At 35.7% G+C, this 27,858-nt stretch overlaps 1 protein-coding gene across 6 annotated transcripts in view; it reads left to right on the forward strand.

Annotated features, from left to right (window-relative positions):
- The window catches only part of DMD (dystrophin), a 2,236,200-nt gene that overhangs the window by 1,394,575 nt on the left and 813,767 nt on the right, over positions 1 to 27,858 (forward strand). For all 6 annotated transcript variants that reach the window (XM_082680764.1, XM_082680765.1, XM_082680763.1 and 3 more), the window contains 2 exons: positions 12,551 to 12,698; positions 15,190 to 15,339. In XM_082680764.1, coding sequence (XP_082536890.1) covers positions 12,551 to 12,698; positions 15,190 to 15,339 — 298 coding nt within the window. The remainder of the gene's footprint in view (positions 1 to 12,550; positions 12,699 to 15,189; positions 15,340 to 27,858) is intronic.

Genomic DNA, 27,858 nt, shown 5'->3' on the forward strand with positions numbered 1-27,858 from the left:
GGACCTGGGATGGAACCCACGCCCCTGCATTGGCAGGTGGATTCTTAACCACTGCACCACTAGGGGAGTATCCAGTTAGGTTTTTCGGTTTGGTTGGTTTTTGTTTTTTTTAATGAACGTATAAGGATCCAGAATAAAGGCAAATATCTAAACAATTGTGGGGTGGTCACAATTTTCAGAGTAGTATCAATGAAAGAAATTGAAAAAATTTTATTTAGAAAGAAGAAAAAATATTTTTAAAGAAGGTAAAAGGGAAGCTATAAAAGTATTCTCAATAAATATATTTTTAAGATAATGTGAAAAGAGCCCTTACAAACAAATAAGAAAACACTGAGGCAAAATGGGCAACAGACACAGCAGACGACTGACAGTAGAAACAAATGACAAATGTACACATGTATACAAAATTGTTTAATTTTTCTATTAATATGAAATGTAAAAAAAACCATGACAAACTATTTTTCTTTTATCAAGTATATAAATTTTAATGCTCGGTAGTGATAAATCCGTTGACTTTCATATTTTATAACTTTTTTTTAATTTATACTTTATAATTGTTGGTGGAAGTGTATATGTATTCTTAGTACCAGCATTGCAAAGAAATTTAGCAATGTGTATCTAAATTCTTAGTATTCTCATTGTTAGCTTTTCTTCCTTATTCCACGGAAATTAGCAGATAGATGAGCCAAAGCACATAAACAAATGTATTTGTTATAAGGTTATTTATTATAATGAAAAATTGGAACCAAACTAAATGTGAAGTAACAGAACAATGGTAAAATATGGTGTACTTATATATGGCTTATTACTCAGATCCTAAAAATCAATTTTTCAAATAATAAATAATGACCTAAGGAAATACAGTAGCATATTAAATGACTAGGTATACAATGTTTGTATAGAGTTTGATCCCAATTAAATACATAAATCTTAATTACAATGAATAAGTATATCTCCACTCTTATTCTTGGCTGGATATTTTTGAAAGGAAAAAATATGCAGGTAATTAATTTGAGATATGTTTGAAGTGGAGGTAGAGGTATTTGCTTTTAGAGTTTTATTCTACGTTTGGAATTTTTCTATTTTTGGTTTGATATTACTCTTTCCTGCTTTTCAAGCTTTTGTTTAGTTTTGGATTTTTTTCTTCCCTGAAATTATCAGTTTCTAGATGAAGGTTGAGAAAAGTCTTACCCATCTGTCTAGGTTTTACAAGTGTAGTTGGATTTTAACATGGTTTTACTTAACTAAGATGAGGAAGATTGATAGAAATAAGGTTGCTCTCAGTATATGGGACACCATGCAAGATGATCTAGAGTCAAATACTAAAGGAGACAAAGATTTGCAAAGAGAGTAGAACAGAGAGAAAGATGAGGTAGACTGACAAATACCCTTGAAACCTAGACCCAAGGATTTGAACTGGCTTAGAACTGCTAAACGAATAACAGATGTCTATAGTGGGATTGTTCCTCTTCCAGAATTGCTTCTCAGTCCAGAGTCTGAGGAAAAACGGTGCTATCCCACATTCTAAAGCAAGCTGCCAGCAGTTGAGACCAGCCACTTCCCCCTAAGGTTTGCTGAGAAGTAGCAGTAGTATTATGTCTACTGTCAGTGATTTCCAACCTCCTCGGTACCCCCTGTCCAGATCAATGTTAAGAGGACTCAGGTGAGATGGGGTAGTTAGCTTTGTGGGGAGTGCAGTGTCTATGGTGGGGGTGGCTGCCCACCTTACATCACCCCTTACATCTCTCTGAAGTCAAAGGTAGGGGCTTCAGGATAATCACTAAAAAAACAGTATGAAGACTGCAGGAAGGGAAAACCGTGTTCTCCTTCAGCTGAATATTTGTTGAGCTGAAGAACTCCTTCACAGATCTGTGTAGCCTTTGCAGGGGCCAGAGGAACACCTGAGGCATTCCTTTGGCTTTTCATGTCAAAGAGGGAGGGTGGGGGACGGGCAGGAGCCGCAGGTTACCTGTGCATAGGAAATCAATGAATGACTGTGAAATGGGCTTTTTCTTCTTTTCTTTTTTTTTTTTCAATTTAAATAAGCAGGTGGGAGAATTGTCTATCATTAACCTAGAAGTGAAGAAAGAATGGACTCAGAAGATGCCAAATGTGAAGTGTGCATTATTAGTTCAAATGCTAGTTTACTATGTTTTATCCTCCAACTCAATGCTGATGACTCTGAATTCCATATTTCCAGCCCTCCTCTCTCCCCTGAGCTCAAGATCTCTCTATTTTTGAAACTAGTAATTTCCCTTAAATATCTGATACAATTAAATGTACTCTCAGCTGGAGTAAATACTGTCTGTTCAGCCAGATAAGGTGGGCTCACGCCTAGACCAGGTGTAATAGGTTGAACAGGTGAAGAGCACAGACTCTGGACCTAGATGACCCAGGACTGAATGCTGGATTGACCACTTATTAGCTCTTTGATCTATCTGTAGATGAGGAAAGACAAGTACCCATCTCACAATAGTAATGTGACAACTTGGTACTCGATTCAGTGGCTGCATATAGAAAGTGCTTAATAATTGTTAGCTACTAATGCTAATCTCTCTCCTTTTATCCACAAGTCCTGTTGAATCTCCTACATTTTAAACATCCTGTCTTCCTAGTCCCTGGCTACATCTTCATGATTTGGACCTTCATTACTTTATCACCTTGCCTATCACCTTGGTCTCAATTGTCTCATAGTTGATTCTGAAGCTGAAACCGGCCTCTGTACCCTGACAGTGAATTAAATCTCAGAGACAGGGTTTTGGGTGAAGTAGAAAATAATAGCTTTATTGCTTTGCCAGGAGGCCACAGTGGGCTAATGTCCTCACAACTGTGTGTCCCAACTCGGGGCAGGGGTGGGGGTTGTGAGGAGCGATACAGTCAAGGGGGCGGGGTTGCTGATAAGGAGCAGGGTGCCTGCAGAGCCTGCGTTCCTTCAATCCAGAGATCTTCTGGGGTCAGGTGATGATGGGCCAACTGTGCCTTTCTCTGGAATGAAGAATGCTTCATCAAGTAGTTAACATCTTCCATTTGGTGGGGGTTTTAGTTCTGCAGAAGAGCTCAAAGATATTGTTATGTGTATCCCTTGAGGGGCAATCAGGACCCTGCCCCCAAGGCTGCACTATTTCTTGACTGCTCCTCCTTTGTCTCTGATTAGCAGCCATTTGAACCTGCCCTTTAGAACTCAGGGCTCTCTTCATACCTCCCTTGCCCACATCCATTCTCCACAGAGTAGCCAGAGTGAGTGGATGAAATAAATCTTTCTCTACTCAAAAAATTGGAGTATTTCATCACCTAGAGGTTAAAGCAAAACACTCTAGCCACTTCATAACCCTGCCTCAAGCCACTTCACCGGCTTCCTCTTTTGACCCTTCCTCCCTAAATCTCAAATACTTCAATAACCATTAATGTCAACATTAGACATTGACGTAGGCATCCTTACTTTACAAAAAGAGCCACAGTATTTGTTTTTGGCAAAAACTCATATAATCATACAGTAGTTCCCATGGAAATTAATGCCAAACCTTTAATGACTCTATTAACAGAAAATAAGCTCACGCATCAGGCAGATGATACCGATGATAATATTCATTCATAATTATAAACTAAAGGTAACCGTAAACTGTCACGACATTATGAATCTTTATTTTTTTAATCCTGAAACAACCAGCAATTTGGTAGCAGCCAAAAGAACCTAAGTCATTACATCAGTGGTGGGAGGCTATGCAAACTAACCAAATTTCATTCTAAGTGGCACATTTTATCACATTAATATCACTGAAATCCGGATGGGTTTTACAATTTCTGCTGGCCAGGACACATGTGATTTAGAAGAAAATCCAAGAAGCAGTAGTAGAGCCCTGTTAAGAAGTGCTACATTGCCAATACTCTGGATACCACAGAAGATGACCTTGTGTAGGGAAAAAGACAGACGTCAGTTACTTTAAAGGGAAAAGTGCTATAGGAGACTCAGACTCTAAATACGAGGAAGTTTTAAGAATACCACACCAATTTTTCACTTGTATTTTACTATTTATGCATCTTCAAGAGGAACATAAGACAAAAATATACATAAACCTAAAAGAACAATTTCTTAATAAAATAAAACCTCTAAGTAATAAGTGTCATCATGTAATCAGCACCGTTGCCCACTCCAACTCACATCCTCGTAGTACTTACAATGGTACTATAATGACTTGCAACTGAAGGTGTCTTTCATTTGATGGAATACTGTAGTGCACATTGGTGAGTAAATTAGATCATGTTTTAGAACGAATGTTGCAAAGAATGAGAAAGATTCTTTTAAAACAGGAACACAAGATTGAAAAGAATGAAGGCAGAATTCATTCATTCACGCAACACTTATTTATTTAGCATCTATTCTGTGCCAGGCATTGTTTCAGGAGAAAAGGTAACAGTAGTAAGTAAAACAGACAAAATCTTTGCCCTCAGAGAGCTTAATTTCCTGTGTGTGAGATACACAATATACAAAATAACCAAATTATAGTATATGTTAGTTTTAAGAACTAAAGAGAAAGATAAACCAGGGAGAAAGAACAGAAATTTGAGAGAAGAGGTGGGATTTTAAGTAGGGTCATCAAGAAAGACCTGCAGGAGGTGAGGGAACCAGCCACGTTTGATTTGTGAGGTAAGGTCATTCTAGGCAGAAAAAAACCAGCAAGTACAAAAGCTTAGAAGCGGGGATGCATCTAGTGTATTTCAGGAGCACAGCAAGTGGGTCTCAAGAAGGATAAGAAGAAGGGAGAGTAGATGGAAATGAGGTCAGAGAAGTAAAGAGAAAGGGTATCAGCAGATTTTATAGATCAGTGCTTTTAAATAGAAAAATAAGGTGAGCCTCGTATGTAATTTTAAATTTTCTAATTGCCACATTTAAGAAAAAGTAGAAACAGGTGAAATGAATATATTTTATTTAACCCAGTATATTAAAAATATTATGTTGACTTGTACATGATATTAAATATACTAATGAGATGTTTTATTTTTTTTGAATTTTATTTATTTTTTATACAGTAGGTTATTAGTCATCCATTTTATACATATTAGTGTATATATGTCAATCCCAATCTCCCAATTCATCACACCACCATGACCCAGCCCACCACTTCCTCCCTTGGTGTCCATATGTTTGTTCCCTACATCTGTATCTCAATTGCTGCTCTGCAAACTGGTTCATCTGTACCATTTTTCTAGGTTCCACATATATGCGTTAATATACGATATTTGTTTTTCTCTTTCTGACTTACTTCACTCTCTATGACAGTCTCTAGATTCATCCACGTCTCTACAGTGACCCAATTTCGTTCCTTCTTATGGCTGAGTAATATTCCATTGTATATATGTACCACATCTTCTTTATCCAGTCGTCTGTCGATGGGCATTCAGGTTGCTTCCATGACCTGGCTCTTGTAAATATTGCTGCAGTGAACATTGGGGTGCATGTGTCCTTTTGAATTATGGTTTTCTCTGGGTATATGCCCAGGAGTGGCATTGCTGGGTCATATAGTAATTCTATTTTTAGTTTTTTTAAGGAACCTCCATACTGTTCTCCATAGTGGCTGTATCAATTTACATTCCCACCAACAGGGCAAGAGGGTTCCCTTTTCTCCACACCCTCTCCAGCATTTGTTGTTTGTAGATTTTCTGATGATGCCCATTCTAACTGGTGTGAGGTGATACCTAATTGTAGTTTTGATTTGCGTTTCTCTAATAATTCGTGATGTTGAGCAGCTTTTCATGTGCTTCTTGGCCGTCTGTATGTCTTCTTTGGAGAAACGACTATTTAGGTCTTCTGCGCATTTTTGGATTGGGTTGTTTGTTTTTTTAATATTGAGCTGCTTGAGCTGTTTATATGTTTTAGAGATTAATCCTTTGGCCATTGATTCGTTTGCAAATATTTTCTCCCATTCTGAGGGTTATCTTTTCCTCTTGTTTGCAGTTTCCTTTGCTTTGCAAAAGCTTTTAAGTTTCATTAGGTCCCATTTGTTTATTTCTGGTTTTATTTCCATTACTCTAGGAGGTGGATCAAAAGAGATCTTGCTGTGATTTATGTCAAAGAGTGTTCTTCCCACGTTTTCCTCTGAGAGTTTTATAGTGTCTGGTCTTACATTTAGGTCTCTAATCCATTTTGAGTTTATTTTTGTGTATGGCGTTAGGGAGTGTTCTAATTTCCTTCTTTTACATGTAGCTGTCCAGTTTTCCCAGCACCACTTATTGAAGACACTGTCTTTTCTGATTGTATATCCCTGCCTCTGTTGTCATAGATTAGTTGACCATAGGTGCATGGGTTTATCTCTGGGCTTTCTATCCTGATCCATTGATCTATATTTCTGTTTTTGTGCCAGTACCATATTGTCTTGATTACTCCAGTTTTGTGCTATAGTCTGAAGTCAGGGAGTCTGATTCTTCCAGCTCCGTTTTTTTTCCCTCAAGACTGCTTTGGCTATTCGGGGTCTTTTGTGTCTCCATACAAATTAAGATTTTTTGTTCTAGTTCTGTAAAAAAAGCCATTGGTAATTTGATAGGGATTGCATTGAATATGTAGATTGCTTTGGGTAGTATAGTCATTCTCACAATATTGATTCTTCCAATCTAAGAACATGGTATACTCTCCAACTGTTTGTATCATCTTTAATTTTTTTCATCATTGTCTTATAGTTTTCTGCATACAGGTCTTTTGTCTCCCTAGATATGTTTATTCCTAGGTATTTTATTCTTTTTGTTGCAATGGTAAATGAGAACGTTTCCTTGATTTCTCTTTCAGATTTTTCATCATTAGTGTATAGGAATGCAAGAGATTTCTGTGCATTAATTTTCTATCCTGCAACTTTACCAAATTCATTGATTAGCTCTAGTAGTTTTCTAGTGGCATCTTTCAGATTCTATATGTACAGTGTCATGTCATCTACAAACAGTGACAGTTTTACTTCTTCTTCTCCAATTTGTATTCTTTTATTTCTTTTTCTTCTCTGATTGCCATGGCTAGGACTTCCAAAACTATGCTGAATAATAGTGGTGAGAGTGGGCATCCTTGTCTTGTTCCTGATCTTAGAGGAAATGCTTTCAGTTTTTCACCATTGAGAATGATGTTTGCTGTGGGTTTGTCGTATATGGCCTTTATTATATTGAGTTAGGTTCCCTCTGTGCCCACTTTCTGGAGAGTTTTTATCATAAATGGGTGTTGAATTTTGTTAAAAGCTTTTTCTACATCTGTTGAGATGATCATATGGTTTTTATTCTTCAGTTTGTTAATATGGTGTATCACATTGATTGATTTGCGTATATTGTAGAATCCTTGCATCCCTGGGATAAATCCCACTTGATCATGCTGTATGATCCTTTTAATGTGCTGTTAGATTCTGTTTGCTAGTATTCTGTTGAGGATTTTTGCATCTGTATTCATCAGTGATATTGGTCTGTAATTTTCTTTTTTTATAGTATCTTTGTCTTTTTTGTATCATGGTGATGGTGGCCTCATAGAATGAGCTTGGGAGTGTTCTTTCCTCCACAATTTTTTGGAAGAGTTTGAGAAGGATGGGTGTTAGCTCTTTTCTAAATGTTTGATAGAATTCACCTGTGAAGCCATCTGGTGCTGGACTTTTGTTTGTTGGAAGATTTTTAATCACAGTTTAATTTCATTACTTGTGATTGGTCTGTTCATATTTTCTATTTCTTTCTGGTTCAGTCTTGAAGGTTATACCTTTCTAAAAATTTGTCCATTTCCTCCAGGTTGTCCATTTTATTGGCATCGAGTTGCTTATAGTAGTCTCTTAGGATGCTTTGTATTTCTGTGGTGTCCTTTGTAACTTCTCCTTTTTCATTTCTAATTTTTCTGGTTTTAGTCCCCTCCCTCTTTTTCTTGATGAGTCTGGCTAATGGTTTATCAATTTTGTTTATCTTCTCAAAGAAACAGCTTTTAGTTCTATTGATCTTTGCTATCATTTCCTTCATTTCTTTTTCATTTATTTCTGATCTGATCTTTATGATTTCTTTCCTTCTGCTAACTTTGGGGTCTCTTTTTTCTTCTTTCTCCTATTGCTTTAGGTGCAAAGTTAGGTTGTTTATTTGAGATGTTTCCTTTTTCTTAAGGTAGAATTGTATTGCTATAAACTTCCCTCTTAGAACTGCTTTTGCTGCATTCCATAGGTTTTGGATCGTAGTATTTTCATTGTCATTTGTCTGTAGGTATTTTTTGATTTCCTCTTTGGTTTCTTCAGTGATCTCTTGGTTATTTAGTAACGTATTGTTTAGCCTCCATGTGTTTGTGTTTTTTACATTTCTTTCCATGTAATTCATTTCTAATCTCATAGTGTTGTGGTCAGAAAAGATGCTTGATATGATTTCAGTTTTCTTAAATTTACTGAGGCTTGATTTGTCACCCAAGATGTGATCTATCCTGGAGAATGTTCTGTGTGCACTTGAGAAGAAAGTGTAATCTGCTGTTTTTGGGTGGAATATCCTATAAATATCAATTAAATCTGTCTGGTCTGTTGCGTCATTTAAAGCTTCTGTTTCCTTATTAATTTTCATTTTGGATGATCTATCCATTGGTGTAAGTGAGGTTTTAAAGTCCCCCACTATTATTGTGTTACTGTCCATTTCCTCTTTTATAGCTGTTAACAGTTGCCTTACGTGTTTAGGTGCTCCTATGTTGGGTGCATATATATTTATAATCGTTATATCTTCTTCTTGGATTGATCCCTTGATCATTATGTAGTGTCCTTCCTTGTCTCTTGTAACATTCTTTATTTTAAAGTCTATTTTATCTGATATGAGTATTGCTCCTCCAGCTTTCTTTTAATTTCCATTTGCATGGAATATCTTTTTCCATCCCCTCACTTTCAGTCTGTATGTGTCCCTAGGTCTGAAGTGGGTCTCTTATAGACAGCATATATATGGGTCTTGTATTTGTATCCATTCAGCGAGCCTGTGTCTTTTGGCTGGAGCATTTAATGCATTCACGTTTAAGGTAATTATTGATATGTTTGTTCCTATTACCATTTTCTTAATTGTTTGGGGTTTGTTTTTGTAGGTCCTTTTCTTCTCTTGTGGTTCCCACTTAGAGAAGTTCCTTTAGCAATTGTTGTAGAGCTGGTTTGGTGGTGCTGAATTCTCTTAGCTTTTGCTTATCTGTAAAGCTTTTGATTTCTCCATCGAATCTGAATGAGATCCTTGCCGGGTAGAGTAATCTTGGTTGTAGGTTCTTCCATTTCATCACTTTAAGTATATCATGCCACTCCCTTCTGGCTTGTAGAGTTTCTGCTGAGAAATCAGCTGTTAACCTTATGGGAGTTCCCTTGTGTGTTATTTGTCATTTTTCCCTTGCTGCTTTCAATAATTTTTCTTTGTCTTTAATTTTTGCCAATTTGATTACTCTATGTCTCCACACGTTTCTCCTTGGGTTTATCCTGTGTGGGACTCACTGTGCTTCCTGGACTTGGGTGGCTATTTCCTTTCCCATGTGGGACATTTTCAACTGTAATCTCTTCAAGTATTTTCTCAGGTCCTTTTTCTCTCTCTTCTCCTTTTGGGACCCCTATAATGCCAATGTTGTTTCTTTTAATGTTGTCCCAGAGGTCTGTTAGGCTGTCTTCATTCCTTTTCATTCATTTTTGTTTATTCTGTTCTGCAGCAGTGAATTCTACCATTCTGTCTTCCAGGTCACTTATCTGTTCTTCTTCCTCAGTTATTCTGCTATTGATTCCTTCTAGTGTAGTTTTCATTTCAGTTAGTGTATTGTTCATCTCTGTTTGTTTGTTCCTTAATTCTCCTAGGTCTTTGTTACAGATTTCTTGCATCTTCTTGATCTTTGCCTCCATTCTTTTTCCGAGATCCTGGATCATCTTCACTATCATTATTTTGAATTCTTTTTCTGGAAGGTTGCCTATTTCCACTTCATTTGGTTGTTTTTCTGCAGTTTTATCTTGTTCCTTCATCTGGTACATAGCCCTCTGCCTTTTCATCTTCTCTGTTTTTCTGTGAATGTCTAAATTTTTTTTTTAACAGAAGGTCCTTGTTGGTTATCTATTTTAAATACAGCGGTGTGTACCTGTCAGTCCCGAACTCCCAATCTACCCCTCCCCCCCACCCTTCCCCTGGAATAGTTTTATTTTTTTATAGCAGTTTTAGGTTCACAGCAAAACTGAGTAGAACGTACAGAGATGTTTTTTTTGTACTAAGTCTTTGAAACCTGGTGTGCATTTTACACTTACAGCCCACCCCAGTTCCCCTTACATCATTTCAGGTGTTCAGTAGCCACATGCAAAGGTGTCTAGTATATTGAACAGAGCAAACCTAGACACTCATAGGGAGCTGTAATGACTTTGACTTTTTATGTGAATGAATTGGGAAGCAATAGAAGAGTTTTGAGTGCAACGGTGATATAATATGAGTTGAGTTTTCACAGGAGCCCATATATGACTTGGGTTTTTATAGGATCTACTGTTTTAAGAATAGACAGAGAAGAGAATGTCTTCTCATGTGCCCCAGGTAGACTTTGGACAAGCTCCCAGCAAAGAACTTAACTGAGGATAGACCAGTACAAATCCAATAACCAGATATGGTTTGGAGAATTAGTGTAACTGTAGTTCTCTCAATGCCCTATCTTTGCACAGGCTGTGAATAATATCTCTTTTCATGCTTCAAGACCCAAGTAGACCATTATCTTCTCTGGGACATCTCCTATGCCCTGCCCCAGAAGTAACTTATGCTCTACAATATTCCATCATAGTCCTAGATTTACATGCTTCTTTCCTCTCATGGACTGTGAGATTCTCGAGGCAAGGTACATAATACATTTATATTTGATTCTAATGCCCAGTTGAGTCACTGGAAGTAAATGAGCCCTCAATGAATATGTGTTAAGTTTAAGCAAAAAAAAAAAAAATTAGCCTAACAGCCCCCAAATGGAAACCAATAGAGATATATTATATATTTATACAATTTAGTACTATATAGGGAGGAAGATAACTACACACAACCCGAATGATGATTATAAACATTATATTGAATGAAAGACTATATGATTCCATATACATAACGTTCATACAGGCAAAGTAATCAAAGTTGACTGGTTACTGTACACTTGGAGGTAGTGACTGCAAGGGTCAAGAGCGGGCCTCTGAGCTTCTGATAACATTCTATTCCTTTTCTGGTTATTTGGTGTATCCATTTTTTAAAACTATATTGAGCTGTATAGTTATATGTGTGCTTTCCTATATGTATATTATACTTCAATTAAAAACTTACATACCAGAGATAGATAGTTCCCAAAAGACAACAAAACAAAAAAATGTAAATTATTTTAAGCGCAGCTCATTTTGCTCAGCTGTGTTATGATTCAATATGTAAGAATAAATTTATGGCTAATTGAGTAACATACAGTGTATGTGTTTTTATAATTAAAAACTTCCACTAGTACAACATATGTTAAGTATTTTAAATCAGTTTCCCTCTTTTCTCCAAAAGGATTATGAGTCATAATTTGGAAAACATTTTAACATGCAGTAATTTAGTGTTTTCATTTAATTATCTTGTTTTTACGTTTACCTTACAATTTTCCATAAAGATATATATATTTTTTTTAATTAATTTATTTATTTATTTTTGGCTGTGTTGGGTCTTCGTTGCTGCACACGGGATTTCTCTAGTTGCGGCGAGCGGGGGCTACTCTTTGTTGTGGTGCATGGGCTTCTCATTGCGGTAGCTTCTCTTGTTGCAGAGCACGGGCTCTAGGGTACACTTCAGTAGTTGTGGCACATGGGCTCAGTTGTGGTGCACGGGCTTAGTTGCTCTGTGGCATGTGGGATCTTCCTGGACCAGGGCTCAAACCCATGTCCCTTGCATTGGCAGGCAGATTCTCAGTAGTTGTGGCACATGGGCTCAGTTGTGGTGCACGGGCTTAGTTGCTCTGTGGCATGTGGGATCTTCCTGGACCAGGGCTCAAACCCATGTCCCTTGCAATGGCAGGCAGATTCTCAACCACTGCGCCACCAGGGAAGCCCCATAAAGATGTATTTTATTTAAACATTTTAAAACATGCAACTTCATTTTAGATACTTACTCTAGTGAAGTTGTTCTCAACCAGGGGCAGTTTTGCCCCCCAGGTGATACTTGACTATGCGTCAAGACATTTTTGGTTGTCAAAACTGGGGGAATGCTACTGGCATACAGTGGGGAAAGGCCTAGGATACTGCTAAACTTCCTGCCATGCCCAGAACAGCCCATTCACAACTAAGGGTTATTTAATCCTAAATGTCAGTAGTGCTGAGGTTGAGAAACACTGCTCTAGTTTAATAACGTAATGTTGGAATTTTAAAATTAGAATTTTTTTCTTGACCAATTTTAATCTCACCTTTTAGAGATTTTTGAGGTATTGAAATTGCTCTGTGAATAAATTTTCTTTAAAAATATTATATTGTTAACATCTTAAAATGGCTTATTTTATTGAAAGTGCAATTTTTTAAAGTTTTCCTAAATAAAAAAAGAAAGTTTGAGAAATATGTTGTGGATAACAATTTTATTCTTCTTTCTCCAGGCTAGAAGAACAAAAGGATATCTTGTCAGAATTTCAAAGAGATTTAAATGAATTTGTTTTATGGTTGGAAGAAGCAGATAACATTACTAGTATTCCACTTGAACCTGAAAATGAGCAGCAACTGAAAGAAAAACTTGAGGAAGTCAAGGTAATTTTATTTCCTAAAATCTCCCAGGGCCTACTTGTATTAAGAGTTTATGAATCTAGGGGCAGTTCCCATGAGGCCCAGTTGTTAGGACTCTGCGCTTTCACTACCGTGGCCTGGGTTCAAGCCCTGGTTAGGGAATTAAGATGCCACAAGCCACATGGTGGGGCGAAAAAAAAAAAAAGAGTCTATGAATCTATTTTTTTAAATGTATTTAATCATTGATTTCCTGTCCATTAGAATATTGATAGTTCCTTACTAGTTTTTCTCACAACTTTATTTTGTCTTAGCCCAGTGAGTATGTATTTTTTAAAAAGTGTGTATGCGATATATATGTGTGTGTAAAATACATGGTGATACTTTTTAAACCAAGGTAAAATTAATTTTAGACTTAATGGAGAATTCCACAGCTCCAAATAATTTCAAAAACTGAGGAGAATCTTTATAGAAATGAATGCCATTTCTTAGGGAAGATCTTAATTGCCAAATTAGTCTCAGTACTTCAGCCTTTAATTAAAGGCATTCGATTTGCCTGAAGCAATGTTTTGTTTTGGTTTGTTTTGTCTGTGGTGTTGGAGAGGTGATGTTGGCTCACTTTCTATACTGGTTTAATAGACTTCCAGTTTATTCAAGTGGTTTTTCTTGTCTACCTACTGTGCTGTCTGCTTAATACTGATTACCTCTCCTGGCTGACTGAGACGCTTTTTTTTTTTTTTTAGCAGCATCTCAAAATTCAAAAGTTTTATTACTCATCTATTAATTCTATTACATTTATTTATTCAGTTTTATTGTTTTAAAATATATAAAAATAAATGGAGAAATTTATACCTATCTTATCTATGCACCAGTCCCCACCCAGACTGAGATGCTTTGATTGTGCAGATGGGTGGACTTTCATGGTTTTAGTTTTAGGAAACAAACTCTTTTGGATCTGTTTTACTTTAGTTCTTGAAGGGAAGGTAAAAGGGAAAGGGAAATTAACATTTAATCATCCCCTGTTTTATACTAAGTATTAGATGTATTTACATCTGCTATTTTATTTAATCTTATCAGACTTTGAAAATGGTCGTTATTGTCCTCATTTTACGAGGTCACACAATCAAAGGGAAATGGGACTGCTTCTTTATCATTGATTCGGTTGGTCTGCACATGCAAATTAGACTCCATGTCAACTACTTATTTCTGTGAAATAAAAAATGTGTACCTGAACAGAGGATAAAGTATGAAAAGAAAAATATTGCTTAGTTCAATAAACAAATATTGAGCACCTACTATATGTCAGATAATGCACTAGGTATTTGAGAGTCAAAAAATAAAACGTTTTTGATCCATAGTTCATTTGAAGACGGTTATGCCATGGAAAAATAAACTCAGTCTGTTCTTGAAAATTCATCTTTCCTAAATGTATTGAGTGTTATATATAGCAATCTAATTGATAATTCATTTAAGAGACATGTTTAGTGGTGTTCACTTATTAAAAAATATGCATTGATTTCCTTTTTTCCTTAGACAATCTAGATCAGCACTGTCCGATAGAACTTTCTGTCATGATGGCTATGTTGTACATTATCAGTTTTAGTAGCCACTAGCTGTGTGTGCCTTTTGAGGACTTGAAAGGTAACTGATGTGACTGAGGAATTGAGTTTTTAATTTTAATGACTGTTAATTAATTTAAATTTAAATAGCCTCATGTGGCAAGTGGTACCGTACTGAACAGTGCAGCTATAGATGACACAAATAAATAAAAGACAGTTAATAAAACTATGGTAGTTTTGTAGGTCGTGGGAAAGGGCACTTTTAATGTGATGTTAAATGAGTAAGAGAAATTCAGGGATGTGGAGGTGTCAAAATTAAGGGTTCTTGAATGAACCCGGCCAAGTTTGAATCGCAGCTCTGTTGCTTGCTTCGTTTGTGTCCTTGGACCTGCGATTTAACCTCTCTGTCTCAGTTTTATTCTATGTAAGATGAAGATAATAGGATGTACCTCAGAATTATTGTATAAAAGTTAACTGAGATCATATGTGTGAAGAGCTTAGCACAGTGCCTGGTACCTGGTATGTTCTCAAAGTTAGTTATCTCTTCATATGATATTGCAATTTCTTACTCAGTGGTATGTTATAGTATGGAGACCTAATACCTGAGAGGATGATTAAATTTGTCCAGATTGTTCTATTTCTGAGAGGTGTGTTTTTACACTCTTGACACTGTTTGGAGTATTGTTTTAGAGCTCATCATACTACATAACATTTTTCTCTTGAAAAAAAAAATCTCTGAGGGATAAGGTATCCTGATCCTTTCTAGGATGGGCTGATTTACTTGGGAGTGGGCGTTTTAGTCCACCAAGCTCTGTGCTCTGTAGAAAACTTGGTATTTGAGGAACCACTGGGCCTCCAGTCTTGCTTCATTTTGATAGACTAATCAATAGAGGCAAAGACAAAGTAGTTGGCATTGTGCTGTAATTCATTTTAAACGTTGTTGCATTTGTCTGTTTCAGTTACTGGCAGAAGAGTTGCCCCTGCGCCAGGGAATTCTAAAACAATTAAATGAAACTGGAGGAACAGTGCTTGTAAGTGCTCCCATAAGCCCAGAAGAGCAAGATAAACTTGAAAATAAGCTCAAGCAGATAAATCTTCAGTGGATAAAGGTTAGACATTGACCATCTGTCCTGTCACATGTGTTAAATGTTGCAAGCATTTGTTTTGTTTCATGGTGCTTAATTGGTGGGGGTGGGGGAGAGGGGTTGGTTTTGTGGCTTGTTATTTGTGTTATATATATATTTTTAAACTTGACCATTTGATTTGGCTGTATGATTTGTTGTGGATGGAAGGAATGGTGATGGTGAACGACGATACGTTAATGACCAAATGCCAAGATATACACCACTATTACTTTATATGAACTATTCTAAAGAATTAGACTGGAAAATGGATGAAGCGATTAATTTAGTGTTCAGGTATATACTGACAATATTAAAGCAAGATGGAGGTGGTCTAGCTCAACAAGTATCATAAATCAAAATTACTTATCCTTACCTATAATATAGACTTAATCAGTGATTGATTAATGCGTGATAAACTTCTCCAAAAGGTGTTTTATTTATTTATTACTATTTATTTATTTACTTACTTACTTGTGAGTCTTCATCTTTCTAACCTGAATACTTTTTAAATCTAATATTTTAAAATGCTTATCAAAGTAATGCATACTTATTCTTTAAAACCAAGTAGTGCGTATGAATATATAATGAAAAGCAACATCAGTTGATCCATCACTATTTATCGAAAGGCAGTCTTCTTCCCACTGTACTGCTGTGGCAACTTTCTCATAAATCAAGTGAACATATATGTATGAATCTGTTCTGGATTCTCTCTTCACTTCCATTTGATTATCACTGTCCTTCAACTAGTACCACACTGGCTTTATAACAATCATCTTTCAACAGCTTTATTGAGGTATAATTTATATACCATACAATTCACCCATTTTAAAGTGTACAAATCAATGATTTTGGTATATTTACTTTTTAAATTGTGGTAAAATATATATAACATAAAATCTGTCATTTTAACCATTTTAAGTGTATAATTCACTTTCATTTATTATATCCACAATGTGAAACCATTACCATTGTCTATTGCTAAAACATTTTCATTACCCCAAACAGAAATTCTGTAACCATTAAGTAATAACTCCCCATATCCCTACCCCTGACACCCCCAAAAAGTAACCTCTAATCTACTTTCTGTCTCTATGAATTTGCCTATTCTAGATATTTCATATAAGTGGACTCACACTACCTTTGTCCCTTTGTGTCTAGATTATTTTACTCGTAAGGTTTTAAAGTTTCACCCATGTTGTAGCAGGTATCAGAACTTCATTCCTTTTTATGATTGAACAAGATTATACTGTGTATGTGTGTATATATTCAATATATATACACATATGTATGTGTATATATACATGCATGTATACATACAATGTATATATGTATATATATACCTATATATACATATAATATATACATACATACACGTATATGTATGTGTGTGTGTGTATATATATATATATACACATACACACAAACCCAACATACTTGTGTTATAAAAAAAAATTGGGGATCTGGTAGTGTAAATCCTCCAGCCTTATTCTTCTTAGACCAGAGTGGTTTTTTTTGCTATTTTTGGTTGTTTGGTTTACCAAATAAATTTTAGAACCAACTTGTCATTTTTTACGAAAACCTGCCAGGATATTGATTTGAATTGTGTTGAATTTATAAATCAATTAACTTTTTACAATATTGAGTAATCTAATCCGTGAAAATGTTACATCCCTTCATTTATTTAGGTCTTCTTGAATGCCTTTTTAGAAATATTTTGCAGTTTTCAATCCAGAGGGCCTGCACATGTTTTATTAGATTTAATCCCAGATATTTGATATTTTGATCCTTTTATAAGTGGGATTCATTTCAAATTTTATTTTCTTTTTGTTGCTGGTATATAAAAATAGATTTTTTTTTTACATTAAGCACACATCCAGTGTCCTCGCCAAATTCACTTATTAATATTAATGGTTTGTAAAACATTTTGGATTATTTTAATGTACACAGTTGTGTCATTAAGTAGAGGAAGTTTCTCTCTTTTCAATCCTTATGATTTTAATTGTTTTTGCATAAACTTGGACCCCTAAAACAGTGTTTAATAGAAGTGGTGATAATGGGTAGCCTTGGTTCATTCCCTGTTTCAGGTGGAAAGCTTTCAGTAATTGATCATTAAATACGATGTTTCTTGTAGGACATTTTATAGATCCTCTTAATCAGATTAAGGAATTTTTCCTTGTTCCGTTTCTCAAGTTTTTATTATGAATATGTGTTGAACATATTCATATACTTTCTCTGCATTTATTAAAATGTTTCTATGATTTTTCTCCTCTGAATGTGATAAACTACAGCCATTGTTTTTGGAATGTGAAACTACTCTGGGATTCCAGAAATAAATTCTATTGGTCATGATGTCTTGTACTTTTTATGGATTGCTAGATTCAGTTTTCTGATATGCTGTTTATGATTTTTATCTTTGTTCATGGCAGGAAATGGTCTGTAATTTTTTTTGAATCCTTCTCAAGTGTTAATAGCATTGTTAGACTAGTCTTATAAAACAAGTTGCGAGGTGCTCTCTTTCTTTGTTCTGAAATAAATTGGTGAAGACTGGTATCATTTCTTCCTGAGATGTTTGGAAGAATTCAGTTGTAAAGTCATCAGTGCATAGGGTATTATGTTTTGTTTTGTTTTGTTATTGTTGGGTTTTTTTGGTGAGAAAGTTTTTGATAATTGATCCATTTTTTAAATAGATACAGGGATGGTTAAATTTTTATTTCTTTGTGTGTCAGCTTTTTTAAGTTGTGTCTTTCAAGGAATTTGTCCATTCCATGCTATTTTCCCTTTTGGGGCTGTAGACTTTGTTCATACAGCTAGTGATCCTTTATATATTTATATTTAAGAATGAGAAAATAGAAAGACTGCAAGCTGTGAGTACCTGGATGGGTCTTGTAACTGGGATATTTTACTCTATGTGCTAAGGTAGAGAGCTGAGTCTCTTGTTGAAAGAGAACTTCAAAGTCTATAATGCAGTGGGCTTTATTCTGAGGTATTCATACCAACTGCTGAGATTCCTTCCAGACACCAGGTTCAGTTTCTTTAGGTAAGAACTACACTTATTGTTTTGATTTATGTTTATTTTTGCCTGTAGGTAAGTGCTAAGGGACGACCATTCATTGTGTGGTAGTTTTTATATTGACACAAATTTTCATCTACAAACTTTCAGTACCCAAATTTTACATGCTGCTTATTCCCAAATACCACTTTAATCCAAATGCTCTCCAGGTTTTGCCAAGTTCAGATCCCCCTGTACCTAAGGCTTCTCTCTTACTTTGTGTCCTCATATGTCCTTTCTCCATATGTGCTTTTGACCTTCCAAGGATGTTTTGAAACCTCGCATCCACTTTTGACTACAGTTCTACTACCTTATTGAGCATATTTAATACCTGTTAACTTTGTTCTATTCAAAATATAAAGCAAATTGTAATCCTTTAAACCAGGAGCAAAATCCATGCCAAGAAAATATTGTAGACCTATAATTTTCATGTAATATAAAATGGCTTCTTTCAAAAATGGCACAGTTGCCTCTAAAGAATTGCTTGTTATTCATCAATACTCAACTAAATTGAGAGGTGTGAACAAGTTATACTGAGAGAAGTTCCCTTATGTAGATGATTTGAAAATAAAATAATAGAGACTTAATTTTGAATTGTGTCAGGATATTCATTATATTTTTAAATTGATGATGCTGAAGTTCTTGTAATGGATCTTTTACATGACTGATAAAATATTTATGAACTGAGTACCAATTATATGGCATTAAGTTCAAAATGTGTGTTTTGATCTCTATAATTCAAGCAACTAGGTATTTGCGAAAAAATCTTTTATTTTTATCTATAACACTATTGAAATTTTTTGAGTTAATTTTTTTCCTACTGAAAAATGTTAAGTTTCTTCCTTTAATAATTTCAAAATAGCCACGTAAACATATAGACACTTGCATCTGGAGGGAATGTATTTTCCTAGTAATTAAATTTTGTAGCCACATAACAATACAAATAAAATCATTCCTCATAGGAAGAGAACAAGGAGGAAAGATGCCCCAAAATATTCCACAATATCTCAGTACATCTTGATATTACAAAAAGGAACACAAAAATTATAATTGTAGGAAACGTGAGAGAACTCTCTAAAACATACAATAGCAGCTTTGTGAATAGTGAAACGTGAGTCAAGCTTTTATCTTTTCGGCAACAGAATAAAAAGTCAGTTTTTTATGATAGAAAATTAAAACTAAGACCATCTTGTGTAGACTTACATTACTATATCACTCATAATATCTGTCTTATCCCAAAATTATAATTTTCATACTATATCTTTGCCACCAAATGTCATAGAAGTTGGAATGTTATTCACTAGTCATATTAAAAATTATTTTTCCCTTCTCAATCCCTATGCCACCCTATCCCTCTTGGTTTAAATTTAAGAATAGAAAGTGAATGATTAGTGCCAGATTTATGTCATTACACAAGTCAACAGCTTAAAAAGAATAAGATGGTCAAGATGATCAAGAGACAGTCTTGACCATCATTAAACCTCAGATTCTCAGTCATTAGAAGAGAGAAGAAATAATGGAGACCCCTTCCCTGTATTCTCCAGCACACTCCTTCATCTAAAGGCTAGAGTGAGTGTTGTAATTGTAACTAGTAGATCATGGTTGCTGGGGTACAAACATGCCAATTCCTTAACAGTTAGTATCTTTAAAACTGTCCTACTATCACAGTATCTGGTGGCAGGTGCCTTTCTCCACAGCTAACTCTAATATGCTGTACCCTGTATATTTAGCCAACTTACCAATTACTTTGGCACGTTTATGTTTTATTACTGAAGAGAGAAAACAGCGATGGGAGGTAATATAGCTATTCCTTTAAGGGAGTGGTGGACTCTATAATGGGTTTGTTGCAAAACTGTGTTAACTTGCCGTGGCCTGGGTAGCATCTCTATAGCAGAGATGGAAAATGTTGCTTTGAAGCTGAATATAGGTCTTGGTTTAAATTGTGGCTTCCTCCGGATAAGGATCATGAAGTGATATCCTCATTTTTGCCTAATACATATTTTGAGCTTTACAGTCTAACAATGATATCCTTAAGATCTACAAAATGGGAATGTTATTAAAGGTAGCCTCTGTGTTTTTCTCTAAGTGTCTCACACATGATCTTCATACACATGTCTGATTCTGTGTTGATTTCAGTATTTATCACTCATCATATTTCTTTGTATGTTCTCTGAACTTCGTGTTTGTATATGCGTGTGTGTAAGGAGTTCTCCCTCCCTTCCAACCTCTCCCCATCACTATTACCCTGTTCCTTTTTTCTCTGTTTTATATGTCTTTGCCTATGAATTGATATCTTTCTATTGTCTACCATGAATCTACTTTCCTAAATTCATATATGTCAGGTTTTTCTCTGCCTGGGTAGTATATGCAACACATTCTCTCCTACTCTCTCTTTCTTTGACTCTACCTTTTAATCCTTCTTTCATCTTCTCCTGTCCTTGTCACTTTGTGTCCCCTTTCTTCATTGTTCTTTTGGTGAGTTATGTGTAGGTATTTTTTCAACTACCCATTATTTAGAACCAAAGTATGTTTTATCAGCCTTAATTTTTGAATCATCTTATAAGCTTCCTAGACTTGGTTGAAGAGGTGGAAAGATGGAACATTTATTTTGTAGACTCAGGATTATTCAGATGGAAGGAGCCTAACGAAACCCAGTTACTTTCACATCTTCTAGATTAGAACACTGAGTCCTAGAAAGGTTATGTGACTTATTTGAGAACACATTATTTAAATGTAAAGGTTATTCCAAATTAAATGTTTTTTTTTTAACTTTTCAGTGAGGCTCGAGTGGTTTTTCTGTGGATAATATGGTAGAAAGAAAGAAAAAACGGTTTCCCATGTCATTCCATTGCTCATTTGAAGGAAACAATTGAGATTTCTTGTCATTTAAAGAAACCATATGAGTGTTTTTGCTTTGCTTTTTACCCTTTTTGGAAAACTGGATGCTATGTTGTCAAATTATTTTCCAGAACCTTCTTCAGTGGGGACCATTTGTAATTGTGGAATACAGGAACACATGTTTATGTTTTAGAATTAGTTATATGTCTACTATTTTTGATGTTAAATAACTTAACAGGTAGTATATATTATACATTCCTATTAGTCACAATAAATAAATTTCGTTTTATTGAATATATTTAAAATGTTTCCTCATATTTTGCCATTTATTTGTAAATAGTAAATTACTATTTTAATTTGTTAAGGCCTAGGCATTATTAAATAGTGCATATAAAGACTTAAAATATTTTACAAACACAAATAAGAAATTTTGCTGGAAGGCGAATTTCAGTTAAGTGCACCTTAACAAAAAAATATGATCCACTTTACCTAGACATAAGTAAGGTTTAAAAATTAATATATGTAGCAAACTTTAATACAGGAATAACTTTTGTAATATTGATAATAGTACAAGGATTGTTTTCAAACTAAATCACAAAATAAATATTATGAAAATAAAAATACATATGGTGAAACTCATAGGCCAGATGATCTACAATATACAAATGACTGTATCTAAATTTCCAGAAATCTGGTTCATTTTGTATTAACCCCTAATCATGTTACTTCTTAGTATCCATCCAAGCAGTAAACATTTCAGATTTGTTCTTTTTATTTGTGTCAGGTAAATAAACGTTTGGTCTTTTTCCAGGTATGTTTGTCATGTAATGCCAGCCGTTATTTGCCATTGCTATAAATCTGGAGACTAAAAAAGAGAAAGTTAAATCAAGCTAAAGCTTGGCATTTCCATTCCTTGCTCAAAAATGGACATTTGCTCCGATGGATTATTTTCCTAGCAAAGGCCATGATTAATAGATTGTTCTAGTAGTGACCATTCAATCCTGCCCTTAATGTGTGAACTACTTTTGTTAACTACAGGAAAGAATCTCTGCAAGAAATACAAAAAACTGCTATTTACCTATTTGCTATTAAGATACATAGCCTGATAATTCTTGAAAGTGCATCATCTTGGAAGTTTCTTTTATATAGTTAATCATTGCATTGTAACATTTGTTCATTCATTTAAATCATTCATTCAACAGACATCTAATGAGTGACCACTGTATGCCATGTGCTCTCCTGAGGATATCATAATCGGTTCTCACCCTTGCCTTGTTTAATGGACATTCAGAATTACATAGGGCTTGGCATTTTAACTACTCATGTCTCTAATTTGTAGTTGCTAAATAGCTTGAAGCCGAGAGTTGAGTGGCAGAGTCATAATTAAAAGTTTATAACATAAGCATCTTTGATTTTGCTTCCTATAATTTCACACTAAGATAGGGATCCTTACTAGGTTGTGTGTCATGAGTCATGATTTTGCCTGTTGTCCCATCATAATTTTCAATAGCTCTCTCTTTCACTTTCATGCGTGAGCTCCCACTTTGGAAGACTGAAAAAATGTATCAGGTTTACCCCAGTTATGGGAACAAACATCAGGCTTTAAAGGTGGGCCTGGCCCAGTACTCAATAAGTATTATTATCATCACTGCTAATGTTCTCTTGACACTTCTGGAAGTTGAGATGTTTGGCCTGTCCAAGAAACCTTTTTGCCATTACTACCAAATTAATCACAATTTAATAAGTTTATAATAATATGTGGTTTTTAACTTTCCAAATGATTGAAGTGTCAGGCAATGCCAAGAATATGGATCAGACATTTTACAAACAAAAAGTAAACGGGAGTTGTGAGGAGGCGGTTTATCATGGTGATTAATAGTGAGGTTTATGGATTATAGATTCTACCCCTCAGTTATAACATCTGCAAAATTCAGGTAATCATATAGCATACTTTCCAGGTTGTGGTGAAAATTCAATGAGATAGTGCATGGGAAATGCATAACACAGTATCTGGTGCATTGTAATTGGTCAAAAATGTTAACTTTAATTTAAAAATTAGGTGTATTGTTAGAACAGAAAAACACAAAGACCAAGCACGAAACTCTTGCTGAGTCACCTTTTTTTCAACTGTGGTAAGAGGACTTAACATGAGGTCTAACGTCTTAACACATTTTTAAGAGTACAATACAGTATTGTTAACTCTGTGCACTATATTTTATAACAGATCTCCAGAAGATTTTCATCTTGCATAACTGAAACTACATTCATTAAACAATTTCCAGTTCCTTCCCTCCCTCCCTTGCCCCTGGTAACCATCATTCTACTCTCTGTTTCTATGAGTTTGACTATTTTAGATACCTCATTTAGGTGGAATCATGCAGTATTTGTCCTTCTGTGACTGTTTATTGTTGTTGGGGTATTTTTGGGGTTTTTTGGTTTTTTTTTTTTTAAATGAATTTATTTATTTTTGGCTGTGTTGGGTCTTCGTTTCTGTGTGAGGGCTTTCTCTAGTTGCGGTGAGCGGGTGCCACTCTTCATCGCGGTGCGCAGGCCTCTCACTGTCGCGGCCTTCTCTTGTTGCGGAGCACAGGCTCCAGACGCGCAGGCTCAGTAGCTGTGGTGCACGGGCTTAGTTGCTCCGCAGCATGTGGGATTTTCCCAGACCAGGACTCGAACCCGTGTCCCCTGCATTGGCAGGCAGATTCTCAACCACTGCGCCACCAGGGAAACCCGTTTTTTTTGTTTTTTTGCTAAACATAATGTCCTCTAGGAAGATGCACATTCTTGTATGTGGGGGGGATTTCCTTCTTTTTTAAGGCTGAATAATATTCACCATCTCATTCAAGCAGTTATAAATATGGCTCTTAGGGAGAAAGCTAAAATATGTGCCACCATTATGAATCCAAAAGCTGGACCAGAGGAGAGATAGAAGCAGCAAAACTAAGAAGGAACCCTAATGGAAGGCACAGAGAGTTTATAGCCTGTGGTCTCCCTTCCACCGATCTCATTCTCATTATCTAGGACTGGCTAGCAGTTCAGATTAAAAGTACTGAAAAATGATGGGGGTTTTTTCTCCTCACATTGGCCATGAAGTAAGTCCAAGTAGTCCACCATTGTTTCCAAGCAGCATTATTTTCACGCTTTAAGTATGAGCATAATTTAAGATGACTTTTTTTTAAACCTGAGCGTCTTTGTAATCTACTCACCTGACTTTAACTCAGAAATCCAGACAAAGTGTAATTGAGCCTTCACACTGCTTCCCCACCCGCTTCCCTTACCTTCATTCTGCATGTTGGTTTCCTCCATTTTGGTGGAGTGAGTGATGAGAAAGCATTTGTAGAAAGTTTCATTGGAGCTAGATAACGTTCTATCAGGAAACTTCAACCTAATTCTAGATAATGTGTTCATTTCAATGCAGTGCTATTTTTAAAGATAAGAACAAAGAAAAATCCAGCATGCATTGTAAAGCACTGATACTTGTGCAGCAACTCATTTCCCTATTAAAACTTTACTTTTCCACTCTACACATACAGAGAGTGTACATGGAGTATGTAAATTTGTCATTTAAATATGCTGTGGACCAGACTTTATTAAAAAGGTAAACTAATTTCAGATGAAAACCAGATGTGACTCTTCTTGGCAAACTTTCTCCCCTGTTCACAATGAATTTAAAATGAAGAGAAGTATAATGATGATTTAAAACAAAGGAAAAATTTCATAACTCTGACCTTCACTGTGACATTTTTGAAGTAAGTCCTTTATTAGCACAAAGATGTTTGCCCTATAGCAATGAATATTAGAAAGGAGAAGAAATGATATGATAAAAAGAGATTTTGCTAATATAAAAAGTTGCTCCTCTTGTTTCTACAATGCCTTTGCTTTGAGATGACTAGATTATATAGTGTCAACCCTGACACTAGAGGGGTCGCCTTTCTTTCTAATAATTTAATGATCTTGAAATGGCATTAAATGGAGGTTTTCATATGCCAACTCCTTAAACTGAGATTGAATAACAAATGAAAATTAAAGATGTATTTAAGAGCACAAGATGGTAAATTCTAACCCAGTTTCATTTATTGCATCACGTGCAAAGCCAGTAAGTAATACAAAAATAAAATAGCAGTGCTATTTTTATAAAAGGTCAGTCATACCAGAAATGAACTTTTCTGTCGTATCTTTATACTTATACTGTAAGATGTGTGAGTTTTTTTTTTTTTTATATACCTAAAAGAATTTAATACTAAATCCTGACTACATTATACATGTCAGCTGACCCCTAGTGCTTCAAACCCTAGAAAAGAGACACTGTATGCGGGATCGGTTGATGTATTCCATTTTTGTTGTAGACCACCTGCCAGGGCTTATAACAGATCTGTAATGGGTTTCTTACCTTTTATTGTGTAGAATATGGATTGATAGATTAGGCCTGGGGCCAGCGAACCATGGAACCCCAGGTCTGCAGGAAAGAGTTTATCACCCTTTGGTGTTATTTCTGTCTCATGTCAGCTGAGAAGGATGAGGTAGATTATCTGAGAGTAAGCTGGATGCCAAAATCAGCATTCCACTCATTTATCCACCTTATAGTTCAGGGCAAGGCCACTCTATGGGTTATGAAGGGACTGATAAAGGCCTGATGGACATATTTTGTTTTGCTGCCTTTTAATTTATTTACTAATATTAGAACTAATTACAAGACATCAAAGAGACCACTTCATTGTTTGTTGCTGGAGAAAATCAATCTGTTTTGCTGTAGAAGTAAAAGTATTTGAAATGAATGGTGCAGTTATAATTTGTGAACATTTTCAGTTATCACTGGGAAAAGTATGCACCATCTTTGGCACAGTTGGCCAAGTGTGGGTGAAAAGAGATGGACCAGGAAATGGGCCAGAAACCAAAGTCATTGCAAGGATATTTCACGAAAATTCCATTTGACCTGATAGTTGCGATCTATAGGCAACCTGTGACTGATGATTATACCTTAAAGGCAGTCTAAAAATAAATTTCTTGGGAAGTTGACACATTCTGCCTGTTCATGATGTGGGTGACATCAACAATTTTGAATAAGGCAGTAATTCTTGGACTCATTTAGACATTTATAAAAGAATGAAATTCTGTAAAATGACTGTGGTGAAGATGGCTTTTGTTGCTTTTGCAGTTGTTAGAAATCCTAGACTGATACGGTTATCTCCTTGAAGCTGCCTTATTGTTTTGTTTATATCAGTGATTTGCATCTTTCTGCTAGAATAATTGATTGATGCTGGTGAAGGGAGAGAGAAAAATTAGTGTTCAGGTGCTATATAGATACTCATGCATTGGTGACAAATACAAGATAACCCAGGAAACAGGAAAACTAATAGAAAAGACACTTGATTGTTAAGATTTTATACGGCTTGAGAGCGGATAAAAACAATTTTTAAGTACTAAAATAATTAAGGAAGATGTTGACATTAACCTCTTCAATGGTTTATTCTGAAACTAGAATACAACATGATTAAATAATCACTTCTACTTTGAATGAAGAATCAGTTTTCTTAAAATACTGCTTTCCGATTTCTCACTGAGTTCTTATGTGGTTACTTCCGGACATGACCTCCAATTCTGTAACGGTTTGTTTAATGACTGTCCCTGCTACGTCTTCCCACCCTCCTCCAACCTCAACAGTACTGCAAAGATCACTAAACTTGGAGTTAATAATTTAATCCCAAAGCAGATCCACCTCTCACTAGCTCCTAACTATGGGCTGCTTATTTAAAATTTTCACCTCTCTTTCCTCATGTTTACATTGGCGATGCCTTGTAAGGCTTGTTTGCTCATCCCCAGGGTTCAGTGAGGAACTAAGGGCACAGTATATATTAAAATGCTCTGTTATGTTTTCAATTATGGTTACTATTACAGTACGGGTATCATAAAATTGTAACACCACTGGTAAGGAAGAGAGGGTCTGTCTGCCATCATGTAGAGCAGCATTTCTCAAACTTTAACACATATATGAATCACTTAGGGATTTTCTTAAAATGAGGTTTCTCACTCAGTGGATCTTGTGTAGGATTTGAGATTCTGTATACCCCTCAGGCTTCCAGGTGATGCCAGTGCTCTAGGCCTTGGTCTACACTTTACATAGTAAGGATATAAAAGATGGCTGTCAAGAATCTGTGCGTGAGTTGGCCACAAGTCCCATTCATTGGAAGATTCAGGCAGTGTATTCTGAGAGAGTGGTGAGGCTTTTTCTAAAATCATTTGTCTCTTGGTCAGTGTGAAGCACATCCGTCCAACCCCGAGGACAAATATTCACGTTTGACAGAACGCATGAGCACATTCAACTTGTTTATACCTTTGAGGCACAGCCCTTTCGGGATTTATAATCCAGATATGCCCTCCTCGTATACCTTGTGCTCTCAGATCCATTCCAGGTCCTTCTCCTCCTATGTTGTATATTGCAAGAGTCTGACCTTGGCCCACCTAATTCCCCAGTTTATTTCTTGCTCACCAGCTTCTGGGCAGATATAACCAATTGGAGACATTGGCAGGAGACTGGAGAGCAGAGGGAGGAGAAAGGTCAAGCTATTTTTTCCCCTCCTTCATTGCCTCTGGCAATGGCTGATAAAGAGTACGTAGCT

This window comes from Grampus griseus (assembly GCF_964374135.1).
Source record: "Grampus griseus genome assembly, chromosome: X".
NCBI lineage: Eukaryota > Metazoa > Chordata > Mammalia > Artiodactyla > Delphinidae > Grampus > Grampus griseus.